The sequence below is a fragment of the Miniopterus schreibersii genome (genome assembly GCF_964146895.1).
Source record: "Miniopterus schreibersii genome assembly, chromosome: 1".
In the NCBI taxonomy this organism is placed as follows: domain Eukaryota; kingdom Metazoa; phylum Chordata; class Mammalia; order Chiroptera; family Miniopteridae; genus Miniopterus; species Miniopterus schreibersii.
In genome coordinates, this window is record NC_138101.1 from 154674213 (window position 1) to 154689464 (window position 15252).

A 15252-nucleotide genomic window follows, 5' to 3' on the forward strand; every position below is an offset into this window, starting at 1 on the left:
ATTTGGAGTACTAGGTCCTTTTTGTCCATTAGTTCTTATAAGCAGTGGACAAGATGATCCAGGAACATGTGCACAACTGTCTGCCATGTGGCCAGAAGTTGGCAACAGGTAGCTGCCACTGTGATTAATGCTTAAATTGACCAAAATTAACTACAATTTTCTGTCCAAGTCTTTCCCTGGAAGTTGCAAGCCTTCAACAGACTTTACTGAGTTCCAAAAATAGTTACATCAGACAGATTCTGCTGGTGCAATTATTGTCTAGTTGATGAGACGGATTTCCTGATACTTCCTACTCTGCCATCTTCCCAGAACCCTAGAAAAAGGCTACTACCCAGAAATTAGTTGAAAAATTGGAAAGCAGGTTTATTGAACTCACAAGAGTAGTTTAACTTTAAAAGTTTCATTTCAGAATTATCACTTTACTTTTCTGGCTTTAATGTAACCAAACACATCAATAATATTTTCAACATCTAACTATCTAATTTTCAATTTTAAATAACCTTCAGATTACTGACACTTCTTTTGCAGGATGCTACTGTGGCCAGGATAATTTTATAATTCTGAATACCATTTTGTTAATAAGTTTCAAAAGACCCAAATATAGTGCTCATTTTATATTGCAACTTACTGATATTGTATATATACCTAATTAAATTTTAACAATTTAAATTCTTCCAGTTCATAAGCATGGAATATCTTTCTGTTTGTGACTTCTTCAGTTTCATTAATGTCTTATATCTTTTGGTGTACAGATCTTTCACCTCCTGGTTAATTTTTTCCTACGTATTTTACTCTTTTTGATGCAACTGCAAATGAGATGGTTTTCTTCATTTCTCTTTCTAATAATTCGTTATTAGTATATAGAAACACAACATACTTTTGTATGTTGATTTTGATTTTAAAAATACTTCTTTGTGATTAAAAATTCTTCCAATCTTTGAAACCATTGTCTGAGTTACAAATATTGGACTCTGTTGTATTATACCTTAAAAGTATGCATGGAAAACAAAATGAAAGCAAGGATTCTTTGGAATAAATGAGCCAATCACAATAAATCATCTCATCATTAGACTATTTTTTAAAGACTCATCTTTTGAAAATCTTTGCCCATCAAGTGACACAGATACCCTAAAATCTGTATTTTGTCATTGGATGGGCCTATGCTCCATTAAAATCATTTTTATTTCATCAGAAATAGGTGGCCATGATAAAAAGAATTACTAAAATTTATTTCAAATAGCATATTATTTTTTGCTCATGCTTATATTCACTAGCTTCTGAAATTTCTCATTTCAGCTTATTTTTTTTCCTTACAATTAGAAGAAAATTATTTATTTAACTCCAAATTTTACGGTAATTCTATTCTAACAGTATGAATTGAGGACTTCATCATTTTAAGTAGCTGGAATATTGTATTTTTCTAGACAAATTTGTTACTTTTGACAAAGTTCTGCCTGCATTTTTCTTCTTCTAAACAATGCACCACTTGGCTTCTTAGGTGTCATATTGGTTCTTAAGAATTCTTAGTATAAATTGTAAATATATATATTTTTAATTAATACATATTTAAATATAATGAACGCTTAATTGATTTATATGCATTAACATAATTCAAATAAATTATAATATTTAAATAGATGTACATAAACATTTGATTGAAAAATACAAAAGTAATAATTACAAACAACAGAAAATTAACATACCAAGTTTCCAGACAAATTTGGTAAAAAAAAAAAAAGTAGTGAAAAATTTTTTTTATATAAGGAAGTGAAAAACAGCAAACTACAATGGTTTTAAGTGAAGAAAGTACAAAATTTCCTGGTACAAAGTACTTTTTCAGAAAAATTTGATATTGGATCAAATTTCATTTGCCAAAGGTCAAATGTTACAAATAAATTTGTATTGTTTACCTTACTGCTCTTAATAATAATGTAAAAAGTCACACAGACAGGTATATATAATTAAATTGAAATTCCCTTTTACTTAGCAGTACTATGGATTGCAGATACAATGAAAACAACTTGTCAAACTTCCTTCATAACTGAACAAAGGCCATCAGAAAAAATGGCAAGTGAGACATTTTTGTGCCTGTAACCCCTATGTGCATGACTCTTAGGGTCAAAAAGTAGAGTTGGATCCCATCTTTAATTTAAATTTTGATGTTGTGTTCATCATGGATTATTTTGCATTAATTTTGATTGTTTAAAATATTAAATAAAAATACTACTTATCTGATTATTGAAATTTTGGAGCCCTTTAAATTTTGTACCAGAGGTGAGGGACTCACTGGTGGTAGGGGAAAAAAGAAAGGAGGGATGATGCTCTAGAGAAGTAAATTTTTAATTGTAAGAAGTCAGTCATTGTGTCAAACAAATGACAAATCAATAAAATAATATATGGTTATATTATTTATAAATATGGAGATAAATATAAGATCAAACTGCTTAAAGAGTTGAAAATGGCTGCCTCTAAAGAGTTTGATGAAAAAGGGTGGAGCAGATTAACAACTGCTTTTATGATAAACATTCTAGCACAACTTTTTAACTTTTAATTTGATTTAAAAAAAAATAAAGTTTACAAATTCTGAAACTCTCAAAAGCCTGAAAAAGTTACAAATCAAAAGAAAGAAAAAAAAAGAACAAAAACAAAACTCTTAGAAATTCTTTATGGAGAATCAATCTCATGTAGTCTTATAAAGACTAAAGCTAATTTGCCATTTCATTAATGAAATAACAGGAAGCCTTTATTCTACATATTTATGTATATGTTTGAATTCACAGACAAATAATAAGAAAAAGAGAGAACATAATAAAGTCACCCTGAAGGGACTCCTGGTATACCTAGTATACCTGAGATACATGGTAATTAATCTTATTGGATTGTAATTCTCTCATGTCTAATTGTCCTCCTAGATTCTGACCACTTTGAGGTTAGGGAAATAATTTTATTAATCTTTATTTTCCAATATGAAGACTCCTGGAACATCACGTCCAGTATTCCCTAATAGCTAAGGAAGGAAGCAAGGAAAGAGAAAATCATCTGTACCTACCTCTTCTCTCTTACATCCTACTTAGTTACAATGAAACTAACTAACCATCAGACTGGAGTGGAAGAGTCATGATATATAATGAGTTAAGAAATAAAAGCAGTATACTAGGCTTGATCCCCAGCGGGGATATGCGGGGGGGAGCAGCCGATCAATGACTCTCTCATCGTTGATGTTTCTCTCTCCCTCTCCTTTCCTCTCTCTGAAATCAATAAAAGATATATATATATTATAAAAGCAGTATAATATTGCAGTGTATAGAATATACAGTGTAGCAGAAGAGGGGCTATTTTAGGAGCCACTGTATCATATGAATTCCAAACACTATCTAGCATATGAAAGGAATTAATTTTTAAATGGAAATGAAAAACTATACAAATTAAATAGTGATAATAAGTAAAATATTACCAGAGTAGGACAACACTGATTCCACTACAATGCACCTGATAAAAATCTTGAAGATTAACTCAAGTTATCCAACATATCCCATGTATACTTAAACACCTGGATCTACCCAAGGGACTATTCACATGAGATATATACTTGAAAGAAGTATCAGGACCAACAATGTTCAATATGGCTTCCTTTAGCATAGCCGTTTTTCTTTTAACAAAAAATAAACATAAAGAAATCTGGTCTATGTATGAAATGGTTGGTTTTACTCAACACAGATGAAACATGGCAATAAAAGGATACTAAGAGTTCAATGACTTATTCTAGTCAAGTATGAATGCCTCAGGAAACAAGCAAAGGATGATGTTATGAAATTATGGATTCATAAATTTTCTTCATGTTCACGGCTTTACATATTTGGAAAAAAGAGAGACAAACCCTGTCACCCCATGAGTGTAGGGAATGGCTGTGGCTGCGGATGGAAGGAAAAAATCGTATCTTCAAGATCCAGAGACAATGAGTCATTTTAAGATGAAGCTAATTCAGAACAACAGAGAACATCACCCCATTCCCACTACCCACCATCCGGCTAGTAAACACCAAATAACAAGCCAGAACACTACAGATGGAAGGCAGGCAAGAGTGGAGAGAGAGAGATCCTCTGAAGCTCAGTCTCACAGGGAAAGACTGAGAATGGAGCAAGGACATTAAGAAGAAAACCTCCAGCAATATAACGTCCACCCCAAGCACAAATAAATTCTGAGGGAACTGAACTTTGTGGTACACTGAGGGTAACCACTGCAATAAGAAAATCAAAACCCAGGTCCACTCACTACTGCATGGATCCAAACCCCACACTAATGACCTAACCTAAGAAAAGGCATGCCCATTTTCAGATATAAATACTTTTATCTGAGTCCTACATATAATGTCTACCTTTCAAACAAACATTATACAACACACAGAAAAGGGGGGGAGGGGGGAGGAGATACACTATCAGGAAACAAAGCAATGGGCAGAATCAAATGAAATATGACCCAGCTGTTGGAACTATCAGGTGGAAAATTTTAAATTACTATGATTAGTATGTTAAATGCTTTGGTAGAAAAAGGACGACAACATGCATGACTAGAATGGGAATTTTAGAATCAATGCTAATGCTAAAAAAACAAATTAAAAAATCCACAATGATAGATATAAAAAATGCCTTTGGCCCTGCCAGTGTGACTCAGTGGTTGAGCACTGACCTAGGATCTAGGAGATACAGTTCAATTCCCAGTCAGGGCACATGCCCAGGTTGCGGGCTCGATCCCCAGTGAGGGGCGTGCAGGAGGCAGCTGATCAATGACTCTCTCATCATTGATGTTTCTATCTCTCTCCTCTCCCTTCTTCTCTCTGAAATCAATAAAGATATACAGTGGTACCTCGATTTTCCAACGTCTCCGCTGACGAACATTTTGGTTTACAAACACTGTAAACCTGGAAATAAATGCTTCGGTTTTCTAACATACCTCGGAATTCAAACAAGCCACACGCCTTCCCGCTGTGTGCAAGGTCCTGAGGTCTAGCTATGGTCTGTTGATCCCTTGGTTTTTGAACATTTCAGAACTCGAAGGGTCTTCTGGAACGGATTACATTAGAAAACCGAGGTACCACTCTAGTTTAAAAAGAAACAAACCTTTGACGGGCTCATCAGTAGACCTGACACAACTAAAAAATCAATCAATAGGTCCATAGACAGAAATTACCCAAATTGAAATACAAAGAGAAGTGTGTGAGTGAGAGTGTGTGTGTGTGTGTGTGTGTGTGTTGGGGGGATGAGGGGGAATGGGGTGTAGAAACCAGAACGGGCATCTAAGAACAGGGACTAACATCCAATGATATAACACAAGTGAAACTGGAACCCCAGAAATTGAATATACAAAACAGCTCAGAGAACACCAATCAGGACAAATGCAAAAAATAAATACAAAAATAGATAAACATATAAATAAATGAACAAACCAAACTTAAGTCATATCGTGTTCAAACTAATGAAGACTAAAGACAAAATGAAGATAAAATTTTGAGGGCAACAAAAGAAAAATGACGTATTACATACAGATATAGAAACAAAGATAAAAATTACAGTAAGACATCTCATCAGAAAATATGCAAGCCAAGAGAGAATAAAATGCCTTCTTTCAATTGCTCAAAAAAAAAGAAACAAAACTATCAACGCTTTATACTCACAAAAAATATCCTTAAAAAGTGGAAAATTTTTTTCATAAAAATAGCATGCAAGAATTAATTATCAGTAGATGTGTAAAGAAATATAGCAAAGGAAGTTCTTTAGGCCAACAGAATATGACACTGGCCAGAAAAGAAGAGCTACATAAAGAAATGAAGACTACTGGAAATAGTAGACATGAAGGTAAATGTAATATTATTTTTAAAAGTTTTTAATTGCTCTACAAAATAAATGACTAAAGCAAAAACAGTAACACTGTATTCTGTCCTTATAAGTAATTTAAAATACATGACAACAATAGAAAAAAAAGAACACAAAAACTACCAATATCAGGAATGAAAGAGAGGATTAATCACTGCAGAATCCACAGACATTTAAAATAATAAACAATTCTCTACACATAAATTCAACATCTCCGATTAAATGTTCCAATTCCTTAAAAACCACAAACTACCAAAACTACTCAAGAATAAACAGATAACCAAAATATCCTATTATCTATTAACGACATATATTTGTAGTTAAAAACCTTTCATACAAAAGAAAACTTTCTGTGGTATAATAAAAAGCCACTTGGAAGAAGGCTGCTACTTCTGCCTGGGTTTCACTTTATTCACTGTAGAAGACAAATGTTAAACCTGCCTCACTTCCTTATATTCAGGAAAAAACCCCACAAATAATATTAAGTAATATTTTTAAAAAGTAACATCAAGAAAGCAAATACTTGAGCAAAATTATTTCTAACTTTAGAAATTAGAAATTTCTCATTTATTAGACTAGACTGCCCAGTAAATAACATTTAATATGATAACCCTGAATGTTATATTCACAGTACCTCCTAAAGGTAGCTAAAGCATAGTTACTATATATCCAAAATATTTCCATTTAAAAAATTAAATATTTGAGAGTCTAAATTCCCCCCAAAATTATATCATCTGGAAAGATTAATTTTCCAGTGTACCAAATATTTGAGGATTTACTGATTTCAGGATTTTTAAATCATAAACTTACTTTCATTGCACACTAATTGAACTAAACAGGCAAGTGAAATATATAATGTCTTTGTCAAAATAAATCACCTTACAATTTTACTTAGGATTAGATATTATTATATCTAATGAAAATTTTTTAAAATCTCAATTTTTTTCCTGATAACATGCCAATAATTGTTACCGGAGTATGCACATTGAATTAAAATGTTTTTTCAAATAATACACACCAATAATACTATCCAATGTATAAACTTTTAAGGTATAAAATATGATAAAATTTACCTCAGACACAGGTTTTTGTTCCTTAGTGGGTGCTTCATTTTTTAATCTTGAAAACAAAATAAGTATTGAATTTTTTATAATTACAATGGAAACATATAAAACAATACAATTTAAATAAACAACGTAACATAACTAAAACAATTTCAAAAAAAGATTTACTCTTTAAAAAATAAAAGTAGGCTGTATGGTTAATATATATGATATGCATTAGTATTGACTATTAAAGGACTTAAAAAGTGAGAAAATATATTTTATCTATGGTGAAATTCATTATGATTAGGCCATTTTAGTATCTATTACAATTAACTTACTTTAGAGGTGATAAAATCACAGAAATTTAGAATTTTGTAGGATATATTCTCTTAAAAACCTTGATAAGCATGGCTCAAATATTAACTATAACTTTTTTAAACTTCTTGATTTCTAAAACTATACTAATTGTAACTTATTACATTAACTAAGGCATATGCCACCTATAGAACCTTTTAAAATAATCAGTTCAATATAAAAGCTAACTTTTCAAAACTATTTTTATTTCAGAAACTATGATGAGTAAATATTATTTGCTGATATTATATATTAAAATTTGCATAAGTAGGGGGCCTACCTGATCTGAAATGTCATTAATACAGAGTTGAGTATTTCATAACTTTATGAAGGTTTAGTAGCTATTCTTAAGTATTAATATATTTAACATTAGCAACATCTATACTAACTTAAATTTCACGAATACAAATGAAGACATCTAGTAGGATAGAGTGTCAACCACGCTAAAAGCTACTCTCATAGTATTTGAAATATGGAAGTAGGAAACACCTCCCTTCTTTATCTATTCTCTGAGGGTAAATTTTAAAAATTAGGACTATAAAATGCTAATGCCTTACTAGATATTAATTAAAAATTTAACTGTGTACAATTACTTATCTGTGTTTTAGTTATTACGTGAAATCGCAAATAACTTAAAATAGAGCATATCCTTTTTTGCATAAGCACTATAATGGTAATACATTAAAATAATTAGAACTAAATTACTAAACAAATGTAAACAAATAAAGTCTGTACAGAAAATGAACAAAATGCACAAATGTCAATTGTTTTCAGGTTAAAGATTTATAAATTCTCTCAACAATAATTGTGAACAATAATATGCATAAAGATAAAATAACATCTAGGTACAGTACAACTTCACTGCTTTAATGATTTTATATGGGAAAATAATAGTTCTAAGAATAACATGTATAAAGTAGTAAGAAAAAACAAAAATTAGTCTGATGAAACAAAAAGAAGGGATTAGGTTAATGAAGTTTTGAAATAAATTTATAAATTACAATTGATTTTTATTTCTAAGCATTTAATAATCTTAAACTCGGTTTGAAAAACTGGAACAAATTGGTCACAAAGCAACTTAAAAGTATTTTATAAAAGCCTTTTCTTTTTCAGCCTACTGTTGAAAATGTTATCAAAGACCTTGTATTCTTAAGAAATATTATCATGCTAACCATTGTGACAGATGGCTATTCTAATAAATTGATTTTATGCAGCAATTAAAATGAAAGCTATTAAGCATGTGTTACTATTACTGATTTCAACTGGAGACATTGAGTTCTTCTAATATCTCTGTAAGGGAGGCTGGTAACAAGACTTATTTTTTTATTATTCTTCATTTTACTGGCTAAGAAACTAATAAATGAGAACAAAATAAATTGTTGAAATAACTAGTATTAAGAGGCTTATCAAAATTGGGATGCCAATTTTGTTTGTGTTTTAACCATACTGGTACGCAGTTTAAGGAACAGAATTATAATAACCAGTAAAACATTTAGGAAAATCTAAAAAAAAAAAAACACATTAGAAAAGTATACTATACAAAATTTCATTGAGTTATCACATTCACCACTAAAATGTGTACAGTACTACATTTCTATAACTATAAAAGCATACTTATGATTAACAAATTACAATACACTATGAATATATCATTAACATTTTTTGAAAAGAAAAAAGTTTTTACCTGTAATTCTTATTCATTAAAGATACTTGCTGGAATAGTTATCATTTGAGATATTCAGTTGCCTGGTAGAAGACAGTGAAATTTGCTAAGCTCAAAGTTCTGAACTAAGGACCTACCATTACATGATTACACTTTTTACCTGTGAATGTTGCCATAATATTTTGTAGAAAAACATAGCATAGCATTTAAAACAAACACTACTTAAAACTTCAACATAAAGAAAACAGGACAGGTGATCAATTTCAGCAACAAATCATTAGAGATCAAGAATGCAAATAAGTAATTTTTCTACCGTATATAAACCTGCTAAAATAAATCTTTCTGACCTATTTCTCAAGAGCAATCCTTTCCCTCTGAAGCTGAAAATGAAATAAATGTTCCTACTTGCATTATTCTGCAGGTCAGATGACCAATTCAAGGCTACATGTAAAATGAGTATTTTGGGTCAATTACATTAGTGTGTTATTTTGAAGTTTCATTCACACTCTAAACATACCATGGTATGGGGAAAGGAGCTATAAGGGGGGAAATGTTCAGATTCATTTCAGCCAGCCCACACTTTCTTTCCAATCACATTTAAAAGCCAAAAATTTCAATGCTGATTTTCAAAATTTAATTCTCAATTTAAGAATACTTGTAAGCATACTATAAAAAAGCTGGAAAGAGGTTGTACAAGTAGCCAGTAGTAGTCAACCAGTTCTCAATACCCTCCACTTAGACATTCAGGATTAAATTTAAGATACTGACCATCATACTAATAAATAATAGTAAAACATCTAGTACACCATTTCTGATCATTTGTTCTGAGAGGTGTTAATAGGTATTATGTATGGAAAGGGTAGCTGAGCTAAACATTTACCGGGTTGCACATATATCAGGTATTGTGCTAAGAGTTCCAGTCCAAAATTAAGACACAGTCCTTCCTTTCAAGAAGTTCACTGTCAAGAAAACATATTGAAGCAAATGTTTACAGAATTGTAAAGTGCTAGAAAAAAGACATCTCTATGACTCAGTGGCTGTATTAAGAAAGGACTACGCTACTATGAAAGTGAAAGAGGTGAGGAAGCAGTGAAGACACTACAGTGAACTTGGTTTGCAGCAAGAGCAAAGCCCTGGCCGGTGTAGCTAGGTTGGTTGAGTGTTGTCCTGTACACCGAAAGGTCATGGCTTCAATTCCCAGTCAGGGCACAAACCTAGAATGCGGGTTTGATTCCAGTCAGGGTGCAATACGGGACGAGGCAGCCCATCAATGTTTCTGTTTCTTTCTCTTTCCAGCCCCCCTTAACCCCCTCTAACAATCAATGAATATGTCCTCGAGTGAAGATTAAAAAAAATACAAGAGCAAAACAGGGGAAGGGGATTCAAGGCAGAGTAAAGGCAAAGAAATATAAAACAAGATGGCAATGATATGAGACCCTGAGTGATCCCATATGACTGGTATGTAGGGAATAAGGTAGAAAAACTTGAAGATGCAGAGATAGCAGGGGCCACTTCAGAAAAAGTCCTACTTGCCAGGCTAAAGTGTTTATGCTCAGAACTTTATTCTGAGGTTAAGAGGAAAGTATGGCCAGATTTGTGCAACAGAAAGAAAAAGGACAGCATTAAAAGAGGGTAGGCCCAGCTGGCATTGCTCAGCAGTTGAGCACTGACCTACGATCCAGGAGATAGAGGTTCGATTCCCAGGCAGGATACATGCCTGGGTTGAGGGCTCGGTCCGCAGTAGGGGGAGTGCAGGAGGCAGCCGATCAATGACTCTCTCATCATTGATGTTTCTATCTCTCTCTTACTCTCCCTTCCTCTCTCTGAAATCAATAAAAGATATATTTTTTAAAAAGAGGGTAGGCTCTAGTCTGGGTGTACATGTAAGAGACAGTTAATGACTGTCTTAAGTAAAGCAGAAGCAATATCATGGAGAAGACGAAGTTTAGACAGATGATAAATGGTAAAACCAACAGAATATAAGTACCAACTGGATAAACATAAATGAGAAGAGCAAATATGTGCCCCCAAATGTCTTCCTTGAGTCGCAAGAGAAATGGTAATTCCTTTAACCAAGATAGAAAATTCAAGGGTAGAAAAGCATATTTTGCAGAAAAAAATGAATTCAGTTTTGGACATACTGAATTTGAGGTGCCTGCAGAACATTCATATGGAAATATTTATCATTCAGACCTGTTCAGTCTTGTATACCTCATCCTTAGAAACAACTCCAACCGTCACTTCTATACAAATAATTCCAAATCATCGTCTAGAGCATGACCCCTCCGAGGTCAAATAAATATTCTCTTCAATATTCACAGACCCGAAAATTCCCACATTAAAGAAACTATTTAACTTTAATTTGCATTTCCTAAGTTTATTTGACCATGGAAACTTTTTCCCTCAGACAATTTATAAATTACTGACATTAGTTCACAAAACAGAATTTGGAAAATACTAACCTAGTTACCTTCTTCTATAGAAATGTGAGAATTACTTTCATAAGAGTATATGTAGAATGTTAAATGTACTGAGGAACAATGTGAATGATTTAATTTTCTCAAGGTCAAAAAGCATCCTTGATTTTGCTACTGGAGATAAGGATATGTGGCATTCTGAATTCATCTTCTCAAAAGAACAAATTATGACATGTAGGTATAACCAATACTGAATAATAGAATCTCAGAACTCTAGAACAAGTCAGCACTCATCTTTACAAATAGGGAACCAAGGCTCCAAGGGCACCTGAACTCCCTTGGTTTTCCTCCCTTGTCATTAGCCACTCTTCAGTTTCCTCTGACAATTCCTCATTTTCCTAATCTTTTATTATCAGCTTCCCCAGAGCTCAGTCTGTGGATCTTGTCTTCTCTCTAGCTCTACTGTATCTTTTGGTTATCTCACACAGTCCCATGACTTTTTTTATTGAATTTTTTTTTATTTTGGGACAATTGTATACGCATATGCAGCTATAAGAAGGAATATAAAATTCCATGTACCCTTTGTGCAGTTTCCCCCAATGATAACATCTTACAAAATTATAGTACAATATCATAACCAGGATATTGACAGTGTTTCAATACACCAGTATTATTCATATTTCAACTTGTTGTATTCATTCCCATTACATTTAAAAATGCTAAATGATATTTACAGCCTAGAACAGTCCCCTAAACTCATACAGGTTAATGACAATGACATCCCCACTTGGTTTCTAATAGGTATGTCAAACTAAAACATGTCGCAGATCAGTCCTCATCTTCCCTCCCAAATCTATTCCTCCAAGCCTTTCCCATTTAATATCAATGCCATCCAGTTGCTCAGACCAGTAAGTGTGGAATAATTCTCAACACTCTCTCTCATACTTCACATCCAAATCATCAACAAATTCAAAATATATCCAAAATCAAACCTCAGATGGCCTACATTGCTAGCAGCTTAGCCCAAGGACCCAACCATCTCCTACCTGGATTATTACAACAGCCTCCCTAACTAATCTCTCTGATTCTGCTGTACGTCTTCTACAGTTAATTCTTAAGACAGCAGCTAGAGTAATATAAACAGTTTGCTGTATTTAAGGGTTTATTGTTCATTGTGGGTTTTACTGAGTTATAAAACACTTCTCTATTCAAAATCCTCTAATGGCTTATCTCAGAGTTAAAAGCCAAATGCCTTACAATGGTCAATAAGGTTCTATAGGACATGGTCCGCATTGCTTTACAGGCCCCATCTCCTACTGGCCTCCTTCTTGTTCAATCAATGCCAGACAAACCAGTCTCTCTGCAGTTTCTTCAGGTCTTTCCCAAAATAACATCTCTCAGTGAGGTCTTCCCTGACCACAAAATTTTAAATGGCAGCCAACAAGTTCTCACACTGTACTTCCTTATCCCCCTTCCCTAACTTCAGTTTCTCCATAGTATCGGCCACCATTTAACAACTGGCATACTATATCTTTTAGTTACATTTTATTATCTTTCACCACAAAACCATAAGCTTCATGAGGACAGAGATTTCAGTCCATTTCTTTAGCATCTAGAACAGAGCTAGGCACAAAGTAGATGCTCAAGAAATATTCACAGAATAAATAAATGCAATCCAAAGAGGTGAGGTGTTTTACCAGAATGTGACAAAATAGGGCAAGGATCCATGTCTCTGTAGTTCAGGAGTCACTTTTTCTAAGAATGGAGTTGGACTCAAACTGACTCACTCTCACTTTTTATTCAGTGAGAAAAAATATTCAAAAGCACACATGCATGAAATAGCAATTTCTGATCAGGTGAATAAACTATTTAGAAGAACTCGATCAGACTCAAGCTAAAACTTGTTAGCACCAAATTAAAATTCAACCATCTAAAATAAGCAAATTTTGTACTAAGCACCTTAAATGTTTTATTTTAACCATATTTTAAAAAAAGTTATAGATGATATAACTTTAAGAGTTTAAATAAGAAAATAAACTTAAGTGCTAGCCATTTTGGCTCAGAGAATCGGCCTCTGGACTGAAAGGTCCCAGGTTCGATTCCAGCCAAGGACACGTGCCTCAGTTGCAGGCGCAATACCCAGCCCAGGTCAGGGCTAGTGCAGGAGGCAACCAATTGATGTCTCTTTCTCACACTGATGTGTTTTTTTCTATCTCTCCTTTACACTCTCTCCGAAAAGCAATGGAAAAAATGTCCTCAGGTGAGAATTAAAAATAAATAAAAAGAAATTTGATAATACTATAAAATAAAGTCCTATGGAACCTATGGAAGAACACAAAGCAGTACCCTTACACTGTTATATCAAGAATGTATTCCAGCCCGGCCGGGCATGGCTCAGCGGTTGAGCGTCGGCCTAGGATCCAGGCGATCGGGGTTCGATTCCCGGTCAGGGCACATGCCCTGGTTATGGGCTCAATCAATGACTCTCTCATCATTGATGTTTCTATCTCTCTCTCCCTCTCCTTTCCTCTCCCTGAAATCAATAAAGATATATTTAAAAAAAGGAATGTATTCCATCTTATTTTTAAATTATAACCAAGGAAGAACAAATATCTGTAAATGAAAAAGGAATTTATGTTAACAATAGAAATATGTTGTTTCTGGGCAAAATTATAACGTATTTATAAAAATTGCATAGATAGAAGGTGAATGATAAAACTTTCCTAGAGAGAGATAAGGAAATAAAGACTAGTATATCACCAAGTCCACCTAAAACCCCTTTTAGAGCTGTTGGAAGATCATTCATATACAGTAGAAATTAGTCTGGAAGTTTAAAATTAATGGATTAAAAATTACTTTATATTTTTATCTTTATTGTTGAAAGTATTACAGGTGTCCCATTTTCCTCCCAATTCACCCCCTCCCCCTCACTCCCACCCCCTCCCCAGGCCTTCATCCCATTATTGTCTGTGTTTATGGGTTATGTATATATGAAAAAACTTCTTTGGTTAGTATCTTCCCACCCACCCCTCCTTCCCTCTGAGATACAGCAAACCGTTGCATGCTTCAGTGTCTCTGGGTCTATTTTGTTTGTCACTTTCTTTTGTTCATTAGCAGCTTCTTAAAGAAGACCCTGCAACATTTCATGTAGTACTGGTTTGGCGGTGAATAACTCCGTTAGCTTCTTCTGATCTGTGAAGCTCTTTATCTGACCTTCAATTCTAAATGATAGCTTTGCTGGGTAATCTTGTTGTAGGTTCTTGCTTTTCATTACTTTTGATATTTCTTGCCACTCCCTTCTGGCCTGCAAGGTTTCTGTTGAGCAATCAGTTGACAGTTGTATGGCTGCTCCCTTGTAGGAAACTAACTGCTTCTCTCTTGCTGCTTTTAAGATTCTCTGTCTTTATCCTTTGGCATTTAAATTATGCTGTATCTTGGTGTGGGCGTCTTTGGGTTCATGATGTTTCAGACTCTCTGTGCTTCCTGGACTTGGAAGTCTATTTCTTTCTACAGGTAGGGGAAGTTCTCTGTCATTAATTTTTCAAATAGGTTTTCAATTTCTTGCTTTCTTTCCTCTCCTTCTGGCATCCCCATAATGCAAGTATTGGGACGCTTGAAGTTGTACCAGTGACTCCTTACACTATTTTTGTATTTCTGGACTTTTTTTCCTTTTTGCTATTCTGATAGGGTGGTTTTTGCTTCCCCATATTCCAAATTGATTCTTGGTGTCCCCATATTCCAAATTGATTCAACACCTCTACTGTTGATTCCCTGTAAATTATTCTTCCTTTCAGTTAGTATAGCATTCATTTCTGATTGGTACTTTATTATGTCATCGATGATCTCACTGGTTTCCTTAATAGTCTTACTAATATCCTTGAGCATACTCATACCCATTGTTT

General features: G+C 33.6%; 1 protein-coding gene across 3 annotated transcripts in view; it reads right to left on the bottom strand.

Moving 5' to 3' along the window:
- ZNF280D (zinc finger protein 280D) overlaps nucleotides 1-15252 on the bottom strand; it is a 102034-nt gene that overhangs the window by 14097 nt on the left and 72685 nt on the right. For all 3 annotated transcript variants that reach the window (XM_081132302.1, XM_081132303.1, XM_081132305.1), the window contains exon 18: nucleotides 6944-6989. In XM_081132302.1, the coding sequence (XP_080988428.1) occupies nucleotides 6944-6989 (46 nt within the window). The remainder of the gene's footprint in view (nucleotides 1-6943; nucleotides 6990-15252) is intronic.